The sequence below is a fragment of the Erinaceus europaeus genome, chromosome 5 (genome assembly GCF_950295315.1).
Source record: "Erinaceus europaeus chromosome 5, mEriEur2.1, whole genome shotgun sequence".
Classification (NCBI taxonomy): domain Eukaryota; kingdom Metazoa; phylum Chordata; class Mammalia; order Eulipotyphla; family Erinaceidae; genus Erinaceus; species Erinaceus europaeus.
Genome location: NC_080166.1, coordinates 19,329,759 through 19,353,768, shown reverse-complemented (window position 1 = coordinate 19,353,768; position 24,010 = coordinate 19,329,759). Strand labels below are relative to the sequence as shown.

The window sequence follows — 24,010 nt, the reverse complement described above, 5'->3', positions numbered from 1 at the left end:
CAACCTCTACCAGCGCTACACGAGGAGTCAGATCTATGTGAGTGCCCACTCCACAGCTCCCCTGGCACAAGCCCCCACCCTGACCGACAGGCTCAGCCAATATTGATGTTTTGTTCATGTTGAAAATTTCCTGCGTGAATTCGAGGGTCCTGGAGAAGCAGAGCTGTGTTCTCAGGTGTTCTGCCAAGTTCCAAACACGGTTGCATCAATCATACTCTCTTTCATTAGCCAGAATCATTGTACCTCTGATGATAATTCGACCCTGTTCCTCCTTGGGGTGGTGCGTTCTGCCTGGGAGTTTCTGGAGCTCAGCCAGAGGGCTAGTTAGATTCCAGAGAGAGAGACCCCCATCTTGCTATTTGCAGTGAAAAAGGAGGTGTCTGTTAACAACTGCCCTGTCTGCCCCTCTGTGGATGAACTGTACAATGAGATTTATAAACCATTTCTTTTATTACCACTTTTGGACAGTGAAATACCTCCAGTGTATTAGCTGTTGAGACTGATTGCTTGCATACGTTTAAAAAATTATTTGCTGGGGCTGGGTGGTGGCGCACCTGCTTGAGCACATATGTTACAATGCTCAAGGACCCAAGTTCAAGCCCCCATTCCCCATCTGCATGGGGAAAAACTTTGCAAGTGGTGAAGCAGGGCTGCAGGTGTCTCTCTAGCTCTTACCTTCTCTATCACCCCCTCCCCTCTCAATTTCTGGCTGTTTCTATCCAATAAATAAAGATAATTTAAAAAAAAGAATTAAAATATTTTTTAATTATTTGCAAGATTTTTTTTTCTCAAGTTAGAGAAAGGGACACAGAGAGAGAGAGAGAGAGAGAGAGAGAGAGATGCAGACCATAGCACTGAAGCTTCCTTCAATGTGGTGGTGGCCAGACAGAAACCTGGGTCTCACACATGGCAAAACAGCACACTATTCAAGCGAGTTGTTTTGTTGGCTTACAAATTTTTTAGAGTAAACAACTTACACTTTCATGTAAGTAAAATGTCAGTAAGCCACACTATCTATATACATTTATTTTTCATGTCAAGACCACATTCACATTTTTTTATTTCTTTATTGGGGAATTAATGTTTTACATTCGACAGTAAATACAATAGTTTGTACATACATAACATTTCCCAGTTTTCCATTTAACAATACAACCCCCACTAGGTCCTCTGTCATCCTTCTTGGACCTGTATTCTCCCCCACACACACCCCAGACCAGAGTCTTTTACTTTGGTGTAATACGCCAACTCCAGTTCAGGTTCTACTTGTGTTTTCTCTTCTGATCTTGTTTTTCAACTTTTGCCTGAGAGTGAGATCATCCCATATTCATCCTTCTGTTTCTGACTTATTTCACTTCACATGAATTTTTCAAGGCACATTTACATTTTTATTACATTTATTTATGTATTTATTTATTGGGTAAAGAGGGCCAGAACTGGGAGTAGGGGAGAGATAGAGGGAGAGAGAAAAACAACTTTGTTCTGGGGTCAGGAGATGGTCCACTGGCTGGGATGCATATTCCTCCCCGTGCATGAGACCTGGGTTCGAGACCCAGCACCACCTGGGAGCACCACGGGTGGTGGAGCTATGTTTGGGTGACTTTCTCACTCTCTCCACTCTGTCCATCATCCCTCCTTTCTTTCTCAAAAAAAAAAAATTTAGCTAATAATTTCTTTTTTATAGAAATCATTTTGACTATCATTTTGTCGGCCAGTACACTGCTGAGTCTGGCTTCTGGTGGAGCAGGGGATTGAACATGGGACTTTGGAACTTCAGGAAGGAGAGGAATCTTTTTTTTTTTTTTTTTTTTGTTAATAACCCTTATGCTGTCTCCCCACTCCAGTGATTTCTGTTCTTTTAGAGCTACATTTTTTAAATTTATTTGTTTGTTTATTGTCACCAGGGTTATCATTGGGGCCCCATGCCTGCACAATAAATCTATTTCTCCTGGCAGCCATTTTTACCTTTTGTTGTTGTTGTTGTTGTTTTATAGAATAGAGAGAAATTGAGAGGGGAGGGAAAGATAAAGAGGGAGAGAGACAGAGACATTTGCTATACTTGCTTCCCCCCAACCCCTTTTTTCCCCTTTTGTTGCCCTTGTTGTGGTGGTTATTATTGTTATTGTTGTCATTGTTGTTGGATAGGACAGAGACAAATCGAGAGGGGGGGAGGCAGAGAGATAGACAGGCACCTACAAACCTGCTTCACCACTTGCAACGCGACCCCCCTGCTGGAGGCTCGAACCGGGATCCCTACGCCTGTCCTTGTGCTTTGCGCCATGTGCACTTAACCCGCTGCGCTACCACCCGACCCCCTCTTGTTGTATTTTTCTAAGTTCTTCTGTGCAAGGAGGCGTCATGACTTTCCCGACAGCCCTTAATTCCCAGCCCCCCCCCCCATTTTACACACACACACTGGGGGCCAGGCAGTGGTACACCTGCTTGAGCACGCACATTACCATGCACAAGGACCTGGGTTCAAGCCTCCGGTCCCCACCTGCAGCAGGGAGCTTCACCAGCGGTGAAGCAAGGCTGCAGGTGTCTCTTTCTCCCCATCTTCCCTTTCCCTCTCAATTTTCTATCTCTCTGCAAAAAAAAAAAAAAAAGGAGGAGGAATGAAGAATGGCCACCTGAAGCAGTGGTCATGTACACACTGAGTCCCAGCCACAGCCCTTGACAACAAGGGAAATAAATAAATAAGCCCAGTTGCATAGCTCCTGACTTAGTCTGTAGAGCTCGAATCACACCATGCATGAGAACCCCGGGTTGAGCCTCCCACCCCCATACTCTGTGGGAACCTCACGTTCTCCTTTCCTCCCCTCCTCCCTCCCTCCCTCTTTCTTTCCTTCTTTCTCTTTGACACAAAGGTTGTCACTGGGGCTCAGACTTCTACATGATTCTGCCAGTTCTCTCTCTCTCTCTCTCTCTCTCTCGTGTGTGTGTGTGTGTGTGTGTGTGTGTGTGTGTGTGTGTGTTCCTTTCTTCTTTTTATATCAAGTGAGAGGTGGTGGTGGGGAGCTAGAAAGAGAGGGGCTATGGAGATAGCATGATGGTCCTGTGAAAGACTTCCATGCCTGGGGCTCTGAAGTCCCAGGTTCAGTCCCCAGTACCACCATAAGCTAGAGTCAAGCAGTGTTTTGGTCTTTCTCTGTGTATCTCTCTCTCTCAAAATCTTTTTTTCAAAGATCTATTTTTTTAAAAATGAAACAAAGTTGTCTTCAAAGGAATCACTGATGCACATGTGAAAAAAAATACATTAAAAACGGAGAGAGGAGAGAACCCCCGCAGCACTGCTCCACCGCTCATGAAGCTTGCCCATTGCACTCTCTCCCACGTGGGGACCTGGGGCTTGACCATGTATGCTCAGTTTTCTCAGTGATCTTGAGTCTTGGGAGTTGAGAAGTTGGATGTTCCAAATTATATCCAACATGCTGTTCCCTGACTGAAAACCTAAGCCCAGGAGTGGTGAAAATGCATATATGCAAATTTCTGGCTGTGAAAACAACAAAGAAGTGTCTGCCTACCGCACACCCTGGGAGAACCTTGCCTCGCTAGCAGCTGGATAGAGAAAGTCAGTGACTTTTCTCTCAGCACTTGAAGACCACAGAAGCAGCAGCTGTTCCTCATTATAAGATGAACAAAGGAGATGTAGTTGGGGGGAGCTCTGTGGAACTTTCCTGACTTCAGAAAGGAAAAGATGTTTTTTTCATTTGTTTTGTTTTATGTGCTTCGAAATAGAATGTACTTTCTATTTCTGAGAAGTCATTAAAATGACTACTAGGCTGTTGGTTCTGGGGGAATCTGAACTCCCATATGATGAAAACAGTGTCAGACCCTGCCTGTGTGAGAGGCCCATGTGTCCAGCACGTGCATGCATGCGTGCGTGCGTGCGTGCGTGCGTGAGTGTGTGCGTGAGTGTGTGTGTGTGTAGTGCTAGACAGCACTAGGGAATCAACTTGGGACCTCCTCCTGCACATAGGACACTATTGCTGAATAATCTCCTTGGATCAGCTTTTTCACTTTATTTTAGAGAGAGGGGAGAGGCATAAGAGATGGAAGGAAGAAGAGACACTATCGTACCCCTCCACCTTTCATGGGGTTCTCCACCCCCCCCCCCGCGCTGTCCATGGTGCTTACATGTGTTACTGAACTGGCACCAGGGGAAGGAAGCTCCACAGAGAGAAAGGGAAAGAGAAAGAGACCACAGGACCAAAGCTTCCTTCAGTGTGGTGGGGCTGGGCTCGAACCTGGGCCCTTACACTAAAATTACTGACTTCCATGGTTCCAGAGGGCGAGGTCCAAGATCAGGACCTAGTGAGGCTGCTTTCAACTGAGTCCTCCTATTGATCTATTGTCCTCACTCTGGTTTGTCAATTCAAGGACACCTCAGCTGTCCCTTGGTGAACCCACATTTCTTCCTCTAAGGCCATCATTTGGACTGTGTTGGGACCCACCTAGGGCCACATCTCGGGGGGTCAGAGGGGTTAGGGTTTGAATAGGCATTTATGGGGGGGATACGGAGCATACTGGAAAACTCCATTTAGACTTATTTGTGAGATTTGTTTTTATTTATTTCACAAGAGACAGACAAGCAAACCAGAGCAGTACTCTGACATACACAGTGCCAAGGACTGAACGGGGGGGCCTCCTGCTTCCACCTGGACCACTCTACACGTGTGTCACTTGTGCCCACCTGAGTCCTTGAACATGTAATGTTGTGTGCTCTAGCAAGTGCGCCACGCACTTGAGGTTTTTTTAGTATCTCGGGTCTCACACATGCGCGTGTGAATATGACTGAGCAACCTCCTGCGCCGTTTTTAAAAATTCTATGTCTTTAGCATGAGAAAGGGAGAGAGCTGAGCCCTGCTCTACCATCTATGCACCTCCCTTGGCCCTCCTATGTGGTGCCAGGAGTCAAACCCTGCGCCCCACACACAGTGAAACACTCTGCTTAGTGAGCTATCCCCAAGCTTCCATTCTGTTTTTTTTTTTTTAGCTTTTTTAAAATATTTGTTTATTATCCCTTTTGTTGCCCTTGTTATTTTTTTTTTAAAGATTTTTTTGTTTATTTATGAGAAAGACAGGATGAGAGAGAAAGAACCAGACATCACTCTGGCACATGTGCTGCCAGGGATCGAACTTGGGACCTCATGCTTGAGAGTCCAAAGCTTTATCAATGCGCCACCTCCCGGACCACCCTTATTATTTTTTTAATTGTTGTTGTTATTGATGTTATCATTGTTAGATAGGACAGAGAGAAATGGAGAGAGGAGGGGAAGACAGAGAGGGGGAGAGAAAGATAGACACCTGCAGACCTGCACCACCTGTGAAGCGACTCCCCAGCAGGTGGGGAGCTGGGGGCTCGAACCAGGATCCTTGCCAGTCCTTGCGCTTTGTGCCACCTGCGCTTGACTCGCTGCATTACCACCCGAATCCCCCAGAGTTTTAAATAATTATTTTATTTTTAATGAGTGGAGAGGGAGAGGCAGAGGGAAAGAGGAGGGGAGAGGGAGAGAGGTACAGAGATATTTGGTGGGGCTGGGGATTGAACCCCGGGCCTCAGAGCCTCATGAAAGTCTTTGCAGAACCATTGTGTTATCTCCCCAGCCGCCTCCATTCTGGTTTTAAGTGTACAACTCAGTACAAGACATAGAGGTGTAGTTCAGGGATAGACTGCAGGCCTTGCGTATGTAAGGTCCTGGGCTCCGTCTTTGACACTCTGAAAAGAAATCAACTAAATGATATAAGAAATACAATAAGAACAAAAGGTAATAATAAAATAACAATTTTGTTTATGTTTAATATCTCTAGGAATATCCTATCATCATTTAAAATAGAATATTTATTATATTTAACATAATATTCTAGTATTTTAGAAGGGTAAAAATAAATAAATAGAGCAATTAAAAATGCAAATATCAGGGAGTCCCCCCTCCTTCAGGGGGGACACTTCACGAGTGGGGTGGTGAAACAGGCCGTCCCTCACGTGTCTCTCTTTACCTCTCTGTCTCTATCTCCCGCTTCCCTCTCAATCTCTCTCTGTCCTATTAAATAAAATAGACAAGGGAAAAAATGGCCGCTGGGAGCAATGGATTCTTAGTGCCACCACCAAGCCCCAATGATAACTCTGGTGGCAATAAGCAGAATTAAATATGCGATATTCATAATACACAAAATAACTGACAGGATCACACGGACATAATCATAATCTACCCCCAGAATGTGCTCGTGGTTCTAGAAGGAAGCTGAGGACGCAAAGCCTTTCTGCTCCCCCAGACAGGTCCCTGTCCGGTGTTGGGGTTTTTTCTTCTTATTTTCTTGGGGACTTGATGGTCACATTACAGTTACTGACGCGAGTACGGCTTCACCTCCCTGTGATAAGTGTCCGCCAGTCACTGTCGTTCCCAGCTGAGGTCCCAACACCCCAAAGCCCCCCACCCCTCGCCAGCCCTCCTTCCCCAGTGCTTTGCTTTGGTGCAGTAGGATGCGGTTGGAGTCTGGGCTGCTTCCTCCCCGGCTCCTTCCTCCTCTCGGTAGTGACTCCTGGGTGCCACACGCCTCGGTTTTGCAGCATGTGGGAGACGCGTGCGCCTGGGGGGCACCCGGTGCACCTGCAGGGTGCGAGCCCCACACCTGGTGGTCCCCGGCCTGCGCGCCCCCTGCCGCTGGACACACGCATCGCCCTGCGCCCCGCCCCGCCCCTCCCAGCCCGCCGCCCCCCAGCGCCCCACGTCACCTGTGTCCCCGTGCCTTCCGCAGACCTACATCGGCTCCATCATCGCCTCGGTGAACCCCTACAAGCCCATCGGCGGGCTGTACGAGCGCGCCACCATGGAGCGCTACAGCAGATGCCACCTGGGCGAGCTGCCCCCCCACATCTTTGCTGTCGCCAACGAGTGTTACCGCTGCCTGTGGAGGCGACACGACAACCAGTGTGTGCTCATCAGGTGAGCGGGCAGGGCCAGAGGGGGAGGCTGGGGCAGGGGACAGCTAGGGGCAGCTGGGGCAGGGGGCTGCGTGCAGGGGGAGGCTGGGGACAGGGGACAGCTAGGGCAGGGGGCAGTGTGCAGGGGGGGGCGGGGGGCAGCGTGCAGGGGGCAGTGTGCAGGGGGAGGCTGGGGCAGGGGGCAGCGTGCAGGGGGAGGCAGGGGACAGCTAGGGTGGGGGCAGCGTGCAGGGGGAGGCAGGGGACAGGTAGGGCGGGGGCAGCGTGCAGAGGGAGGCAGGGGACAGCTAGGGCAGGGGACAGGTAGGGCGGGGGGCAGCGTGCAGGGGGAGGCAGGGGACAGCTAAGGCAGGGGGAGGCAGGGGACAGCTAGGGCGGGGGGGCAGCATGCAGGGGGACAGGTAGGGGGGGAGCAGCGTGCAGGGGGAGGCAGGGGACAGCTAGGGCAGGGGACGGGTAGGGGGAGAGCAGCGTGCAGGGGGAGGCAGGGGACAGCTAGGGCAGGGGACCGGGGCAGCCAGCTTGCAGAGGAGACAGCTCAGAGACAGGACAGAGCGCACAGGGCACAGTGTGCAGGGCCAGGTGAGGCAACCTGGGCAGGCGGGGACAGTCAGGACCAACCACCATCTCCATCAGCATCCTCTGCCACAGGAACCCCAACCCCACGAGAACCTCCTCCTCCTACTCCTCCTCCCCTTCTCTTCCTCCTTCCTGCCTCTCCTCCCTCTTCCTCTCCATGCTCCTCTTCCTCTCCTCCCTCTCCCTTCTCTTTTCCTTCCCCTCTCTGTTCCTCTCCTTCCTCCTCCTTCCCTCTCTCCTCCTCTGTCTCCATCCCTCTTTCCAGAGCCCTGCTCAGCTCTGGCTCATGGTGCCTGAGACTGAACCTGGGACCTAGGAGCCTCAGGCAGGAAAGTCTATTGCAGAACCACGATGCTGCCTCCTCTGCCAAGACACCATCTTATTCATTTATTACTCTCTCTAGGGCCCCACCGGCAAAACCTTTATCTCAATTAGCAGGAATTGGCTTTTTCAAAAAGCAGTCTGTTTCTTTTAGGATACTTCTTTTTTTTATGTTTTATTTATTTATTGGATAGATAGAAATTGAGAGGAGGGGGAGAGTGAGCGAGCTCCCCCCCCCCCGCAGGTGGAGGGGTGAGGGCTTGAACCCGGCTTTTTGGTCACCGTAACATGTGCGCCCCACCAGGTGCGCCACCACCCAGCCTCTCTTTCTGGACATTTCTGAGCTGTGACTAAGGGATTAAATTGGCCTCATGACCTATATTTCAGTGCCACGTACTGGAGCGGCTTCATTTTCTTTTATCGTTTTATTGGGGGATTACTGGTCTACTCTGATGTTGACACAGGGGCCGGTTTCTCACCTCCCGCCGCAGATGTCTGCAGGACACACTCGCCCCACCCAAGGTTTCCCACCAGCATGACCTGGGCCCCAGCCCCCCCCCCCCCACACACACACACACACTCCCCAGAGCGCGGGTGCTGGGTGCTGGGTGGTTTCCATGGCGCCTCGGTTCTCGGCCTTGTCCTCTCCTCCTCCCTGGCTCAGTGACAGCTGCGAATCCGGGCAGAGCTCAAAGCCGCTGCAGAGAGGCGCCAGCCTCCGTTCAGTGGCAAAACCACTGTCGCCATCTCTCCAGGGAGGGAAGGAGGGAAGGACGTTAGGGAAATCACCCCTCTCCTGGTTTCTTTTCTTTATTTTTATTTATTTGTTTCCCTTTTGTTGCCCTTGTTTTATTGTAGTTATTATTGTTGTTGTTATTGATGTTGTCATTGTTGGATAGGACAGAGAGAAATGGAGAAAGGAGAGGAAGACAGAGAGGGGGAGAGAAAGACAGACACCTGCAGACCTGCCTCACCGCCTGTGAAGCGACTCCCCTGCAGGTGGGGAGCCGGGGCTCGAACTGCGATCCTTATGCTGGTCCTTGAGCTTTGCGCCACCCACGCTTAACCCGCTGCACTACCGCCCGACTCCCTTTTTCTTTTCTTTATTATTAACTTTTAGTGAGAGAGAGGGGGCCCGGGTGGTGGCACCTGGTTGAGCGCATGTGTCACAGTGCTCCAAGACCCGGGTTCGAGCCCCCCCCCGTCCCCACCTGCAGGGGGGAGGTTTCACAAGGGGTGAAACAGGGCTGCAGGTGTCTCTCTGTCTATCACCCCTTTTCCTCTCAATTTCTGTCTCTATCCAATAAATCAGTAAATAAATAAAGATAACAAACTAAAGAAAATGAGAGAGACTGACAGTCCAGAGTCCTGCTCAGCACTGGCTTGTGGTGGTGCCGGGGATTGAACCTGGGACCTCAGCGCCTCCGGCATGAAAGTCTTTTGCAGAACCCTGATGCTATCTTCCCAGTATAGTAATTAAAAATAAATAAAGAGTTCAGGGCCGTGGCTTGGCACAAGTTTAAGTAATCAAGTTTACTACATGGCGGCACGGAATATTGCTTAAGTCGGCAAAGTGGCAAATACAAGAGCAGCCGGGCCCTGAGGCCACGAGTTAGTTACCGGAGTCCATGTGGACAGGCCCGGGAGGAGCAGCCATGAGCTGCACAGGAAGTGAGGGAGCCGATCAAGGAACCTGATCAAGGAACCTGACTTCCGGCTGCTGATGCCAGCACGTATGCTAATGACGTTCCTCAGCCATAGGCCATATGCTCATAACGTCCCCAAATCCTATTCAGGTGGCGCTCAGCATCCCCTCTCAGTTTCAGACTGACTAGGGACTCCCAGTGAGACAGATGGACAGACAGACAGACAGACAAACTTACCTGCCTGATCCTAGTCCTAGGCAGGTGACTGGGGGCAGCCACCTTGAGAGACCTCCTTTCCCAGCTGATGACAAGCAGACCAGCCGCCCAAGGCAGAGAAATCAGTCCTGCTCTCAGGGAGGGGCGACCTTGTGTGAAAGGTTCTCTCACCCTGGGCAAGAAATCATGGGTGAACATTTATTGGGTGGAGGAAGGTATGCAGGAGGCTCCCATGTATACAGTTTTCACTACTCTGGTTTTCTCTCCTCCCTCCCATACCCTCTTATTTTCAAAGAGAGAGAGATGACAGCGTCAGAGCTTCTCCTGGTGCTGTGACACCACCATTTGGTGCCAGGGCTCAAAGCTAAACTATATGTACACAAACACACAAAGCACATGCCCCACCTGTTGGTCTGTCAAGGTATTAAATTGCTGGAACCTTCTGGTAGCTCTCTGTTGGCATCATGCTAAGGAAATGGTTTTCTCTCTGGCAGCCCCCCACTTCTGCCCCCCGCCCCAGTAGCATGGGTCCTGCCTTTTGTCACAGAAGCCGAGGAGGTCCTCAGGGACCTCATCTTGGAATGGCCGCTGTGTAGATGGACAGCAGGTGCTCGAAGATGGGCTTAGTGGCCCCTAATCAGCCTGGGGTTTGTTTATTAGTGTTTGTGTCTCTTACCAACCTTCTAATAAAATGGGGTCGTTCAAGGAACGGCTGTGTGAGCAAGAGCCATGGAACAGTGCTCTTTTTTTGTCAGTTTAAAAATATCTATTTTACTTCTTTATCATTTATTTCTTAGAGACAGAGAGACATCAAGAGGGATTGGGGGGGGTAGTGAGGGGGAAAGACACAGAGACATCTGGAGACCTGCTTCACTCGTGAAACTTTCTCCCTGCAGGTGGAGACTGGGGACTTGAACCCAGGTCCTTGTGCGTTGCGACTCGTGGGCTCAACTAGAAATGTGTCACTGCCCATCTCCTGATGTCCTTTTTATTCTTTCTTTTCTCTCTTTCTCTCCCTACCTCTCTCTCCATCTTTTTCTTCCTCTCTCCTTCCCTCCTTTCCCTCTCTCCCCTTACTTATCCCTTCTTTCTCTGTGTTCCTTCCTTTTGTCTCTTTCCTTCTCCACTCTCTCCTCCTCCTCCTCCTCCCCTCCTTCCCATCTCTCTCCTGCCTTTTCTCAAAAGGAGGGACACTTTAGGGCCGCTACAGATTCTAATCTTCTTCACCTTAAAGGAAGGTCGTATAAAAATACATGCCTGGGAGCAGAAGGTGACACTGTTACAATGTGCAAGGACCTGAGTTCAAGCCCCAGATCCCCACCTGCAGGAGGAAAGCTTCCCAAGTAGTGAAGCAGTGCTTCAGGCGTCTCTGTCTCGCCTCCCCTCTCGATTTCTCCATCTCTATCCAAAATCAATAAATAAACAAACTTAAAAAAAGAGTGAGTGCTGTTTCTACTACTGAAGTCACTTGCCTTGTGCTTAGAAACACTTTTTTATTTTATTTTATTGGTATGAGGGTTATTACTGGGGTTTGGTGCCTGCCTATCTACTCTGTTCCTGGTTGCCATTTTTCTTTCCTTTTCTTCTTTTCTTTCTCTGCTTCTTTCTTTCTTTCTCTCTCTCAAAAGCACTGTTTTTGTGTCTTCTGGATGACTTACTTCACAGAAGCCAGGAAGCTAGCATTGTAGGGCTCTAATTCAGTACATAGAATGGAATTGAATAAGATAAACAGAAAGACAGAAAGAGAGTTCATCTCCGTAAAGAAAAATGGTCTGTTCTTCAGCAACATAGATTTTTTTTTTTAATTGTTGTTTTTACTTGGCCACCAAAATATTGATCCTTGCTTGTGTCTTTTTTTTAGATGGAGTGAGAAAGGGAGAGGATGACTAATACCTCACTTGCTAGACAAATAGCTGAGGAAGAGAGAGAAACTAATTGAAATCAGTGTGTGGGTGTTCGCATGTGCTGAAACGGAAGGGGGTTGGCACTTCTGTGCCCATCAAAGTGGGGGATTTAAGAAGAAAGGATGGAAGAGAACCCCAGACAGAAAGCTTCCACTGTATAAGGCTAGTATGGACTCTCTAACTTAACTCAGGAAATGGAGTCAGGAAGAGCTTCTGCATTCAGAGATCTGTTGGTTTTTAAGCTCTTCAACAGACTTTTAAAAATTTCTCCTCCTCCTCCGCCTCCTTCTTTTCTTTTAGTATAGGCTGAGGCTGTGGGAATTAAGTGAAAATTAAACATAAAAATCAAAGAGAGGGACCAGCCGGTGGCACACGTGGGTAAGCGCTCACATTACAATGCACAAGGACTCAGGTTCAAGACCTTGGTCCCCACCTGCCAGGGGAAAGCTTCACACATGCGGTGGAGCAGGGCTGCAGGTGTCTCTGTCTCCCCCTTCCCTCTCAGTTTCTCTCTGTCTGTATCCAACAATAAAAATAAATAATACTATTTTTTAAAAAAGAGGGGGTTGGGCGGTGGCGCACCAGGTTAGGCGCACTTAGTATGAAGCACAACCCGGTTCGAGCCCCAGCTCTCCACCTCCGGTGTGTGTGTGTGTGGGGGGGGGTGCTGGTCACTTCACAAGTGGTAAGCAGGTCTGCAGGTGTCTGCCCCCTCTGTCTCCCCCTCCTCTCTCAATTTCTCTCTGTTCCATATAATAAAAAAAAATTTTTTTAAGGAGACAAGGAAAGGTTTTAAAAAAAATCAAGAGAAAACGGGGTACACTCCCATAGCATTCCTCTGGCAACACTGCCCCCTGGTGGACACGATGACTTACTGCCTGTCAATCATTCCTGTGGAGACCTTTCTTTGGAACCAGGAAAGAAGTTTCTGGGCAGGACTCTTAGAGATTAGTGTTTCTCTCATTTAACATGTCTGCAGCCCTGCTTCACTGCTTGTGAACCTCCCCCCACTTCAAGTGGGGAGCGGGGGCTTGAACCCTGCTCCTTATACACTGTAATGTGTACTTTTAACTAGGTGCTTCACATAGAAATAGTTGTGTTTCTCCCTCCAGACCTCTCCTGACCTCTTTCTCTTCCCTCTCTACCTCCCCCTTCTCTATTTCTCTACGCAATTAAGAAAAATATTTTTAAAAAGAAAAAGAAGCCTTTCTGTCTGTTTATATCCTCACTTAACAAAGATCTTGCTGTCTGTTTCACATGCCAGCAAGAGGGTTCTGTAGAAGCAGAAATGAGGCAGATAGCTCACCCAGATAGCCATAGGCACAAGTTCAGGTTCAAACCCAGCCCCCACCACAGTGGAGGATTCTTACGTGCTATAGTGTCCCTCTCTGCCTGTCTCTTTCTCTGAAACAGAGTGAAGTCCCAGTAAAAACAATAAACAAACAAAACCCAGAAACAGCACAGCCAACACAAGAAAGAGCTTCTACTTCTCTCAAACTCGCTTCTCTCTCTCTTTTTTTTAAATTTAATTTATTTTTTTATTAATGAGAGGGATAAGGGGAGAGTGAGAGAGAGAGAGAGAGAGAGAAAGAAAGAAACAGACATCACTCTGGTACATGTGCTGCTGGGGATTGAACTCGGGACCTCATAGCTTGAGAGTCCAACACTTTATCCACTGCGCCACCTCCCGGACCACGGTTCTCTTTTCTTTAATCTTCTTCTTTATGCTTCCCAGTGCAGTCATAGGCACGAGGATCATTTCATTATGCACGGGGCTCCCAAAGTTCTCTTTTGACCCTCACTCCCCCTCCTTCCCTCCACAGAGTCCTTTGCTTTGGTGCAACAAGACACCATGTTGAGTCCACATTTTTGTGCTCTCCCTCCCTGTCGCTATTCCTTAAGTCCCGCTAATAAGTGAGATCATTGGCTATTTGTCCTACCCTTTTTGGCTTATCTCACTTAAAATGGTGTCTTCAAGTTTCATCCAAGAGCGTGCAAAGGAGAGGATGATAAGTGTTTCTGTTTCTGTTGGGTAAAACCCCAGGGGGGAAATTGCCGGGTTGTAGGGTAGGTCTGTTTCTAGTGTGGTACTCAGTTCTTGAGGCCAGCCTTCAGCTCTTCAGCCTTTCAGTCTCCTCAGCAGCACACACTTCTGCCTTTTTTGTCTTCCAGCGGGGAAAGTGGTGCGGGGAAGACTGAAAGCACGAAGCTGATCCTCAAGTTCTTGTCAGCCATCAGCCAGCAGTCTCTGGAGCTGACCTTGAAGGAGCAGACGTCCTGTGTGGAGCAGGCCATTCTGGAAAGCAGGTATTTCTTTTCTCGTGTTTTCTCGTTCCCTTATTCCTCAGAGGTGCCACTTGTAGGAGAGAAGGAGGGAGGGTGGGAGGGTTGCGGTTTCTCTTTCTCTTGCCTCTCCTGATGCCTTGAGCAGAAATCTCAATGTGCATGGGGGGATTTCCGGTGCCCTGAGGAACAGCTTCCAGTCAGGTCTGCTCCTGGCATTGGCCAGGTTGGGTTTGGAGGAGACTCTGGTTTTTTGTTTGTTTGTTTGTTTGTTTTGGTTTTTTGCCTCCAGGGTTATTGCTGGAGCTCGGTGCCTGCACTATGAATCCACTGCTCCTGGAGGCTATTTTTTCCATTTTATTGGATAGACAGAGAGAAATTGAGAGGGAGAGAGAAAGACAGACGTCTACCTGCAGACCTGCTTCACCACTTGTGAAGTGATTCCTCACTCCCCCACAGGTGGAGAACGGGGGCTCGAACCCGGATCCCTGTGTGGGTCCTTGTGCTTAGTATTATGTGTGTTTAACCGAGTGCTCCACTGCCCAGCACCCTGAAAAGAGATTCTGAAGGGACCTGTCAGCAGCTTCTTTCTACCACATGGTCCAGGTGTAGCCTTCGGGGGACCTTGCCATCAGCAGAAAACTCCTCTTTGACTAAGAGGATGTATCCTGATATCTATCCCCTACTCAACCCTTCCCCTCACTCTTTCCTTTTCTTTTTTTTTTTTCTTTTCTAACAATGTTGTATTTTATTATTTTTATCAGAGCCCGGCTCAGCTCCGGCTTTTGGTGGTGCTGGGGATTGAACCTGGGATCTCAGAGCCTCAGACACGACAGTCTTTTGACTTAACCATTATGTAGTTATGTTGAGCTATTCCCAGCCTAACACACACAGCTTTTGAGAGCAATGGGCTATTCTGAATCTGCCAGGGAGCAAGTTCAGCACTCTGTCCAGTGTCTAGGAGCCTCTAGACTTTTGAAAAAGTCGCCCTCTGACATTTTATTTTAAAGACATTATTGCCTCGTGCTGACTTGCACCTGATGAGCTTTTAGGATCGATGGAGACTTTGCAGACCCTGCTGTTTAGACGTAGTCCAGGACCTGGGGAGGTAGCTCAGTGGTAGTACCCAGGCTTCTGCATGTATACAAGCATCACCCAAAAGAGGGAACAAGTAGGATTATTCCAGAGTCACTCAGCTGCCACCGCGGTTACATCTGGAGACCTGCTTGGGTCTCTGCTTTGCTCCTCCTTCCTTTTCTGTACCTGTACACTGAATTTTTTAATTAATTTTTTTTTATTACCACCAGGGTTATTTCTTTTTTTTAATATTTATTTTATTTATTTATTCCCTTTTGTTGCCCTGGTTGTTTTATTATTGTAGTTATTATTGTTGTTGTCGTCATTGGATAGGACAGAGAGAAACGGAGAGAGGAGGGGAAGACAGGGAGCAGGAGAGAAAGATAGACACCTGCAGACCTGCTTCACCGCCTGTGAAGTGACTCCCCTGCAGGTGGGGAGCCGGGGTTCGAACCGGGATCCTTATGCCGGTCCTTGTGCTTTGCGCCACCTGCGCTTAACCCGCTGCGCTACAGCCCGACTCCCACCAGGGTTATTTCTGAGGCTTGGTGTTGACACAACAAATCCACTGATTTCAGCAGCCGTTCGTTTTCCTTTTTTTTTTTTTATTCTTTCTTTTTACTTGATAGAACACAAAAAAAATTGAGAGGGCTGGAGGAGATAAAAGAGGGAGAGAGAAAGAGACACCTGCAGCGCTGTTCCACCACGTCAGAAGCGTCCCCACTGCAGGTTGGGACTGGGGGGCTCAAACTTAGGTTCTTGCATGTGGTGACGTGTATGCTTAATTGAGTGTGCTGTCACCGGGGCCCTAGTTTTTATTTGCTTTTTTATGATCTGCTGTTTTAGGGCGGAAGTACATAGCATAATGGTTATGCAAAGAAACTCTCATGCCTGAGGCTCCAAAGTCCCAGGTTCAATCCCCCACCATAAGCCAGAGCTGAGCAGTGCTCTGGTTAAAAAAAAAAAAAAAAGGCGGGGGAGGGGTGCTGGTAGCCCAGTGGGTTAAGCGCACTTGCACAGAGCGCAAGGATCCCAGTTTGAGCCCCTGGCTCCCCTGCAGGGGGATCACTTCAAAGGTGGTGAAGCAGGTCTGCAGGTGTCTGTCTTTCTCTCCTCCTCTCTTTATTTCTTTCTGTCCTATCCAGCAACAGCAGCAGCAATGGCAAACGCTAGAAGAAGAAGCAGCAGCAATGACAACAATAATAATTACAACAAAGGGTAGCAACAAAAAGGGGGAAAATGGCCTCTAGGAGTTGTGGATTCATAATGCAGCAATAACCCTGGAGGCAAAAAAAAACAGTGTTTAAATAAATGAAGCTTTATCATAGGTATGGGGAATAAAATATATATATGTGCTGGTAGGTCTTGAAATCTGTCCCCACAATAAGAGTTTGAGGAAGCTTCAGGAATTGCAATAGAAGAAGGTTTTGCAGAGGCAGAAATAGTATCTCACCCCTTTATCCATTTGGAGCAAAACCCAAATTGTTTGATGAGTTTCCCTCCTTCCCCGCCACACAGTGATGAGTGGGATTTGAGAGGTGGCACACTGAAGTTTCTAGAAGTCTAGTGGCAGGGCTCGTTTCTTTGTAGTAGCTGGCTGGCGCATGGAAGCCCAGTTAATCTGTGCAGGGCTGAGCCACCCCCACCTCCCGACCCCTCTGTGAAGGGCTCTTTTTGCTGCCCAAGAGAGCTCTCCAGCCATGAGATCTCTTCTCGGGGGTGGAGATGCCTGATGGCCTCATCGTAGCCAGTGTGCCCTGCAGGCTTGGCTCTGGTGTGACTCAGCACTGTCCCGGCCGCTGTTTGTGACTTCTGATCTTTCTGGCAATCGTGCGCATTGACGTGTGTGAGAAGCATGTGTCCTGGGGTTGGAAACTCACCCTCTCGCCCTTTGGTCCTGCAGCCCCATCATGGAGGCGTTCGGCAACGCAAAGACCGTCTACAATAACAACTCCAGTCGCTTCGGGAAGTTCGTGCAGCTGAACATCTGCCAGAAGGGGAATATTCAGGGCGGGAAGATTGTAGATTGTATCCCATTTCGGTTCCATTTGGTTCCCTGAGTGGGAGCTCTTCCGGCCGTGAGTCTGTTCCGTCAACAGGAGGAGGAAGAGGCGTCAGCTGGGAGCTTGGTTTGGGGTTCACAACATGTCATTGTCCACTCTGCCCTGAGGCAGAGCCCCATTCCCTGAAAGCAGACTTCCAGAGGTGGGGGGAGTTCTGTTAGGATCCCTTGATGGCCTTGCCATGGGGCACGTAGACAAGGTGACACAAGAGACTCAGCCGGTGGCCCCACTGCACAGGAGCCCTTCTGGCTGAGCATAAGGGCAGCTGAAGAATGTGGTGTGTTTTTTAATTTTTTTTAATTATCTTTATTGAGTAGAGACAGCCAGAAATTGAGAGGGAAGGGGGTGACAGAGAGACACCTGCAGCACTGCTTCACCACTCACAAAGCTTCCCCCCTACAGGTGGGGACCGGGGGCTCAAACTTGGGTCCTTGCACACTGTAACATGTGCACTCAACGAGGTGCATTTCTTTCTCTCCTCTTTTTTTTTTTTTAAAGACTTTCTTTTAAAAAATTTTTTTATTTTTCCTTTTGTTGCCCTTGTTGTTTTATTATTATAGTTATTATTGTTGTTGCTATTGATGTCATCGTTGTTGGATAGGACAGAGAGAAATGGAGAGAGGAGGGGAAGACAGAGGGGGAGAGAAAGACAGACACCTGCAGACCTGCTTCACCGCCTGTGAAGTGACTCCCCTGTAAGTGGGGAGCCGGGGGCTCGAACCGGGATTCTTACACTGGCCCTTGCACTTTGCGCCATGTGCGCTTTACCTGCTGCGCTACTGCCTGACTCCTGGTGCATTTCTTTCTATGGTATTTAGTTACTGCTTTATTAGTGCTCAGTGTCGTCTGTAATTATGCTGGTAAAGAACCACACTTCTATTCTTCCTTCATTCCTTCCTTTCTTCCTTTCTCTTTCTTTCTTTAAGATTTACTTATTTATTTTGAATGGAGACAGAGAGAAATTGAGAGGGAAGTAGGAAGTAGAAAAGAAGAGAGACAGAGACACCTGCAGACCTGCTTCACCACTTGTGAAGCTTCCTCCCTGCAGGTGGGGACCAGGGGCTCGAACTCCGATTCCTTGTGCCTGGTAACATGTGCTCTCAACCAGATCTGCTACCACCTGGCCCCTTTATTTTTCCTTTTATTGATAATATGAAAGGTTTCTTTCATGTGTGTCAAAATCTGTTTTATTTATTTTAGATAGTTAGAGAGTTCCACACTGGGAGAGGAAGAAGGAGCCCAGGGCACCACTCAGTTACATGCAATGCTGGGGATGTAACTGGGATCCTCAAGCATGTCAGCCCCTCCAGCAGCTTAGTCATCTCCCAGACAACACACTATTCTTTTTTTTCCAGAAATGTTTTTTTAAAATATTTATTTTCCCTTTTGTTTCCCCTTGTTATTTTTTGTTATTGTTGTTATTGATAGCATCGTTGTTAGATAGGACAGAGAGAAATGGAGAGAGGAGGGGGAGAAAAAGACAGACACCTGCAGACCTGCTTCACCGCTTGTGAAGCGACTTCCCTGCAGGTGGGGAGCCGGGGGCTCGAACTGGGATCCTTACACCGGTCCTTACGCTTCACACCACGTGTGTTTACCCTGCTGCGCTACCACCGACTCCCAACACACTATTCTTGTCTCCCATCCCCAGCCTGAGAAATTGGATTCATCAGCAGATACTCAACGTTCGCTACTGGAATTCAGCTCTGTCTGTTCTTACTCCCTCGTGGAGCACCATAGACTGTGTCTGAAATGGGATGTCAAGTTATTATTATATTGCTAGGACCGTGCTGAATGTAGCCATGTCATTCTGCATAAATATTATGACAGACTGTCCAAATAGCCTTGGCTTTGTTTGCTTGTCTTTCAACACGAGAAATCTCAGTGACAAAGGAATAAGAAATTGTCATCACTGGGGTGGCAATGATGAGAAAATTAAGGGCTGGTGGAAGGGGGCCAGGCAGTGGTGCACCTGATTAAGCGCACACATTTCCAGTGTGCAAGGACCCAGGTTCAAACCCCAGGTCCCCCGACCTGCAGGCGGAAGCCTCACAAGTGTTGAAGCAGGGCTGCAGGTGCCTCGCTGCCTCTTTCCCTCTCTGGAGTTCTCTCTGTCCCTATCCAATAGTAAATAAACATATATTTTGGGGTGCGGGGTGGTGGAGGGTGTCCCATCCTTTTTTTGTTCCTTGACTCACCATTGCTTTTCACATGAAGATTTATTAGAAAAAGTAAGTAGGCGGAGTGGGATCTCTTTTTCAGCCACAATAACCATTTCTGGAAATGTTCAGTTTGTGCTAACTTGTCTTAGAGCCGGACTCTGATTTCTCTCCACAGAACCGAGTAGTCAGACAGAATCCGGGGGAGAGGAATTATCACATATTCTATGCACTGCTGGCAGGGCTGGAACATAAAGAGAGAGGTGAGTGGATGGAGACCAGCCGAGATATATCAGCATCAGAGACTTCGTTTCTCCTTTAAGACACATCAGTAAATGAGAAGTTATCTCTTTGCATTTCATTGATATTCTTTTTAATATTTTATTTTATCTGAATGAAAGGGAGAGAGGGAAAGACACTGAGAGCACCAGGGCGATGCACAGCTCTGGCTTATGGTGGTGCAGGGGATTGAACCCAGGACCTCAGAGAGTCAAGCATGACTGTCTTTTTTTTTTTTGCCTCCAGGGTTATTGCTGGGGCTCAGTACCTGCACTATGAATCCACTGCTCCTGGAGGCCATTTTTGTTGCTACCCTTGCTGTTGTCATCATATTATTGTTGTCATTGCTGCTGTTGTTGTTGGATAGGACAGAGAGAAATAAAGAGAGGAGGAGAGAAAGACAGATACCTGCAGACCTGCTTCACCACCCTTGAAGCGACCCCCTCCCCTGCAGGTGGGGAGCCGGGGGCTCGAACTGGCATCTTTATGCTGGTCCTTGCACTTCGTGCACATGTGCTTAACCCGCTGCGCTACCGCCCGATCCCCACATGCGTCTTTTGCAGAACCATGGTGCTGTCTCCCCTGCCTGATGTTTAAACCAGTTGAAACAAAACTTATGAGAGCAAGAAAAGAACCTGGGTTCAGCTTATTTCAAAATTCATCTATTTTTAAATTTTTTGCTTTATTTCATTTTGGATATAGGCAAAGAGGTAGAGGAGAGAGAGAGAGAGAGAGAAACACCTGCAGTACTGCTTCACCACAGGTGAAGCTTTTCACCTTCGTGGGGACCGGGGACTTGAACCTCGGTCCTTAAGCATGGTAACATGTATGTTCTACCAAGTCCGCTGCTGCACCACTGATATTATTTATTTTCTAATGAGAAAGATAGGAGAAGAGAGAGATAGAACCAGACATCACTCTGGTACATGTGCTGCCAGGGATTGAACTCAGGATCTCGTAACTGAGAATCTAATGCTTTATCCACTGTGCCACTTCCCGGACTACAACAGAGAACTTTTTTAATAGGCTGGGCAGGTCGAGCATCAGTCCTGGGGTCCTGAGTTCAGTCTCCAGCATCTTATGTGCCCGAGCAACGCTCTGGTTCTCTCTCCTGCTTTCTTCTTCTTCTAGCGTTTGCCCTTCTTCCATAGCCAGTCAACAGCATCAGGTTGAAAGCTGTCAGGAGCTGCTTGTTGCTGGCTTTGAAAGTGACTGGGATCCTCTCTCCTGCTCATTAGTTAATAAATAAAGAACTCTTTTCCCAAAGGGAGCACTTGTGAAAGGTAGACCTTTTATTCAAGTGGAGTATCTGTGAACAAACACATGAAGCATGATTGCACAACCTCATGGCTTCTCCCAGAGTAGCTGTATCCACGTGGAAATAAGCATAGTGAAAGACAGGCCTCACAAAGATGGCATCAGACCGGTCAGACATTCGCGAGAGATCAGCAGGATGGAGACGCCTGGAGAAGAAGGCGGGAGGTAGTGCGACTCTAGTTTACAGAACCAGCAAGCCGGATGCCCCAGGTTTGATCCTGGACACCACTAGGAGTCAGAGTTGACAGTTCTCTGGTCACAGAAGGAGGGGAAAAGATAAACTACTCTGTTTTTGGTTGTTTGTTTGTTTGTTTTAATCTTAGTACAGAGTGGGGCATAAGATTCCAGAATTTGGGAGTCAGGTGGTAGCTCAGGTGGTGCAAAGCGCAGGAACCAGCGTAAGGATCCCAGTTCAAGCCCCCGGCTCCCCCCCTGCAGGGGAGGAGGTTGCTTCAAGTATGGTGAAGCAGGTCTGCAGGTGTCTGTCTTTCTCTCCCCCTCTCTGTCTTCCCCTCCTCTCTCCATTTCTCTCTGTCCTATCCAACAATGACAACAACAATAATAACTACAACAATAAAACAACAAGGGCAACAAAAGGGAGTAAATAGATAAATAAATAAATAAATAAATAAATAATTTTTTTTAAAGATTCCAGAATTTTCTGTGTAATTTTAAAATCACAAAGTGATCACTCTCTTAGGTTCTGTCATAGCCTAACAGGGTAAGTACTGATCATTATTTTTTGTTGTTTGTTTGTTTTCAGAAGAGTTTTATTTATCTGTACCAGAAGACTACCACTACTTGAATCAGTCTGGATGTGTAAAAGACAAGACAATCAGTGACCAGGAATCCTTTCAGGAAGTTACTGTAAGTTGGGACCGATTCCATTTTCTGTTTAAAAAAAAAAATTGAATGAAAACAGGAGTGATTCTTCCTGTCCCATAAACATTTTTCCTGCCCTGTAAGAATAGGTTCTTTCGGAAATCAGGCTGTAGCACACTGGGTTAAGCACAGGTGGCGCTAAGTGCATGGACTGACTAAGGATCCCGGTTCAAGCCCCTGGCTCCCCACCTGTGGGGGAGTCACTTCACAGGTGAAGCAGGTCTGCAGGTGTCTGTCTTTCTCTCCCTCCTCTGTCTTCCCCTCCTCTCTCCATTTCTCTCTGTCCTATCCAACAACAATGACATCAATAACAACAACAACTACAACAATAATAAAAAGCAACAAGGGCAACAAAAAGGAAAATAAATAAGTAAATATTTTTAAAATTTTTTTAAAAAAAAGAATATGTTCTTTCTTCTTGTTCTAAATCATGATAAAAACTTTTCCAAGCTAGAAGAAACTTCAAAGGATGCCATTCCTTCAGGAGATAGTTGATACGGGCTGGGGAGCTAGTATCATGATTCTTCAAGAAGACTTTTGTGCCTGAGGGTCTGCGGTGCCAGGTTCAATCTCCAGCACCACCACCTGCCAGAACTGAGCTGAGCTCAGGTGAAATGGAAGAGAAGAAGAAGGAAGAAGAAGAAAGTTGACTATAAATCTCTTCCTCTCATTTGTAATAAGTAAAATAAGGCTTGGAGACTGGGCGGGGGTGCGCTCAGTTGAGTGCATTTATTATCTCACACAAGGGCCCAGGTTCGACCCCCACTCCCTACCTGCAGGAGGACACTTCTCAAACCGGGAAACAGGTCTGCAGGTCTCTCTCTGTCTCTCACTCTCTCTCTGTCTGTCTCTCTTTCTCCCTCTCTCTCCTCTAAATTTCTCTCCTATCAAATAAAATGGAAAGGAAAAACTGGCATCTAGGAGCAATGGATTCGTAAATAAATAAATGAATAATAAAATAAGTCTTCAAAAAAGGAAAGAGAGGGCTGGGTGGTGGCGCACCTGGTTAAGTGCACATGTTACAATGTGCAAGGATCCAGGTTCGAGTCCCCCCCCCCAGCCCCCACCTGCAGGGGGAAAGCTCCACAAGTGGTGAAGCAGTGCTGCAGGTGTCTCTCTGTCTCTCTCCATATCCCCCCCTTCCGTCCTCTCAATTTCTAGCTGTCTCTTTCCAATAAATAAAGATAATAAGAATTTTAAAAAAGGGAGTTGGGTGGTAGCACAGAGGGTTAAGCACAGGTGGTACAAAGTGCAAGGACTGGCATAAGGATCCCAGTTCGAGCCCCTGGCTCCCCACCTGCAGGGGAGTCACTTCACAGGCAGTGGAGCAGGTCTGCAGGTGTCTGTCTTTCTCTCCCCCTCTCTGTCTTCCCCTCCTCTCTCCATTTCTCTCTGTCCTATCCAACAATGATGACATCAATAACAACAATAATAATAATTGCAACAATAAGACATGGGCAACAAAAGGAATAAGTAAATAAATATTTTTTTTTAATTTTAAAAAAATAAAAGGAAAGAAAATTTCCTTCCCAGTTTTCTTTTGGTCACTGTTCCCATGCCAGCATTCTCCATTCACACACACCCTCATGTTAGCTGATAGGAACATGCTAGAATTAATACTCTGTGAATACTCAGAATACACATAAATAGCATAGATAAATTGTCATGCTTTTTTTTTTTTTTTTTTGACATGGAGGCAGACAAAACTCGTGAGATTTTTCCCTTTCTTTTTCCTTTTCATTCTTTGTTAGAGAACAAAGCATTTGTTATCAAAGTGTATTAGTGTGGACAGTAACTAGCAGGCAAGAAAGCCTAAGAATGGTGAAAGGTGCTGCACTGACAGTCACTGGCTACCAGGATGCCCCAGGCATAGCTCCCCTCATGTCCTGGACACATTCCTCGCACAATTAATTTCCTTCTATTGATCATTTAGGGGCAGCATTTTCTGAATCTGTTCTTGTGACTCCAAGGCAACTTTGGGAATCTTCCCCCCCCCCACCCCCCACTTCAGGTGGGGACCAGGAGCTTGAACCTGGGTTCTTGTTCATACTAAGACTACATACTGTTGACTACTAAGGTCAACAGTGTCATTTTTATTTATTGTAGCATGTTATTTTCAGTAATAATTTCAAGCTCTCACTTTCATATATATGATTGTTGTATTTTACCAGAGAAAGAGAAACTAGAGTACTATTCCAGTATAGGTGGTGGTTCCAGGGATTGAACCCAGGGCCTCACTGAGCCATCTCCCCCAACTGCTTATTTTCTCTTCTGTCATTATCTATGAAATTTTTTTTCTTTTCTTTTTGTTTTTAAAATATTTATTTATTTATTTATT

At 47.6% G+C, this 24,010-nt stretch overlaps 1 protein-coding gene across 1 annotated transcript in view; it reads left to right on the top strand.

The window, feature by feature from the left end:
* The window catches only part of MYO10 (myosin X), a 243,536-nt gene that overhangs the window by 98,293 nt on the left and 121,233 nt on the right, over window positions 1-24,010 (top strand). Inside the window, exons 4-10 of the mRNA XM_060191929.1 lie at window positions 1-37; window positions 6,760-6,947; window positions 13,785-13,919; window positions 16,876-17,000; window positions 19,253-19,266; window positions 19,373-19,457; window positions 21,554-21,657. The exon at window positions 1-37 is cut by the window's left edge and continues 122 nt beyond it. Coding sequence (XP_060047912.1) covers window positions 1-37; window positions 6,760-6,947; window positions 13,785-13,919; window positions 16,876-17,000; window positions 19,253-19,266; window positions 19,373-19,457; window positions 21,554-21,657 — 688 coding nt within the window. The remainder of the gene's footprint in view (window positions 38-6,759; window positions 6,948-13,784; window positions 13,920-16,875; window positions 17,001-19,252; window positions 19,267-19,372; window positions 19,458-21,553; window positions 21,658-24,010) is intronic.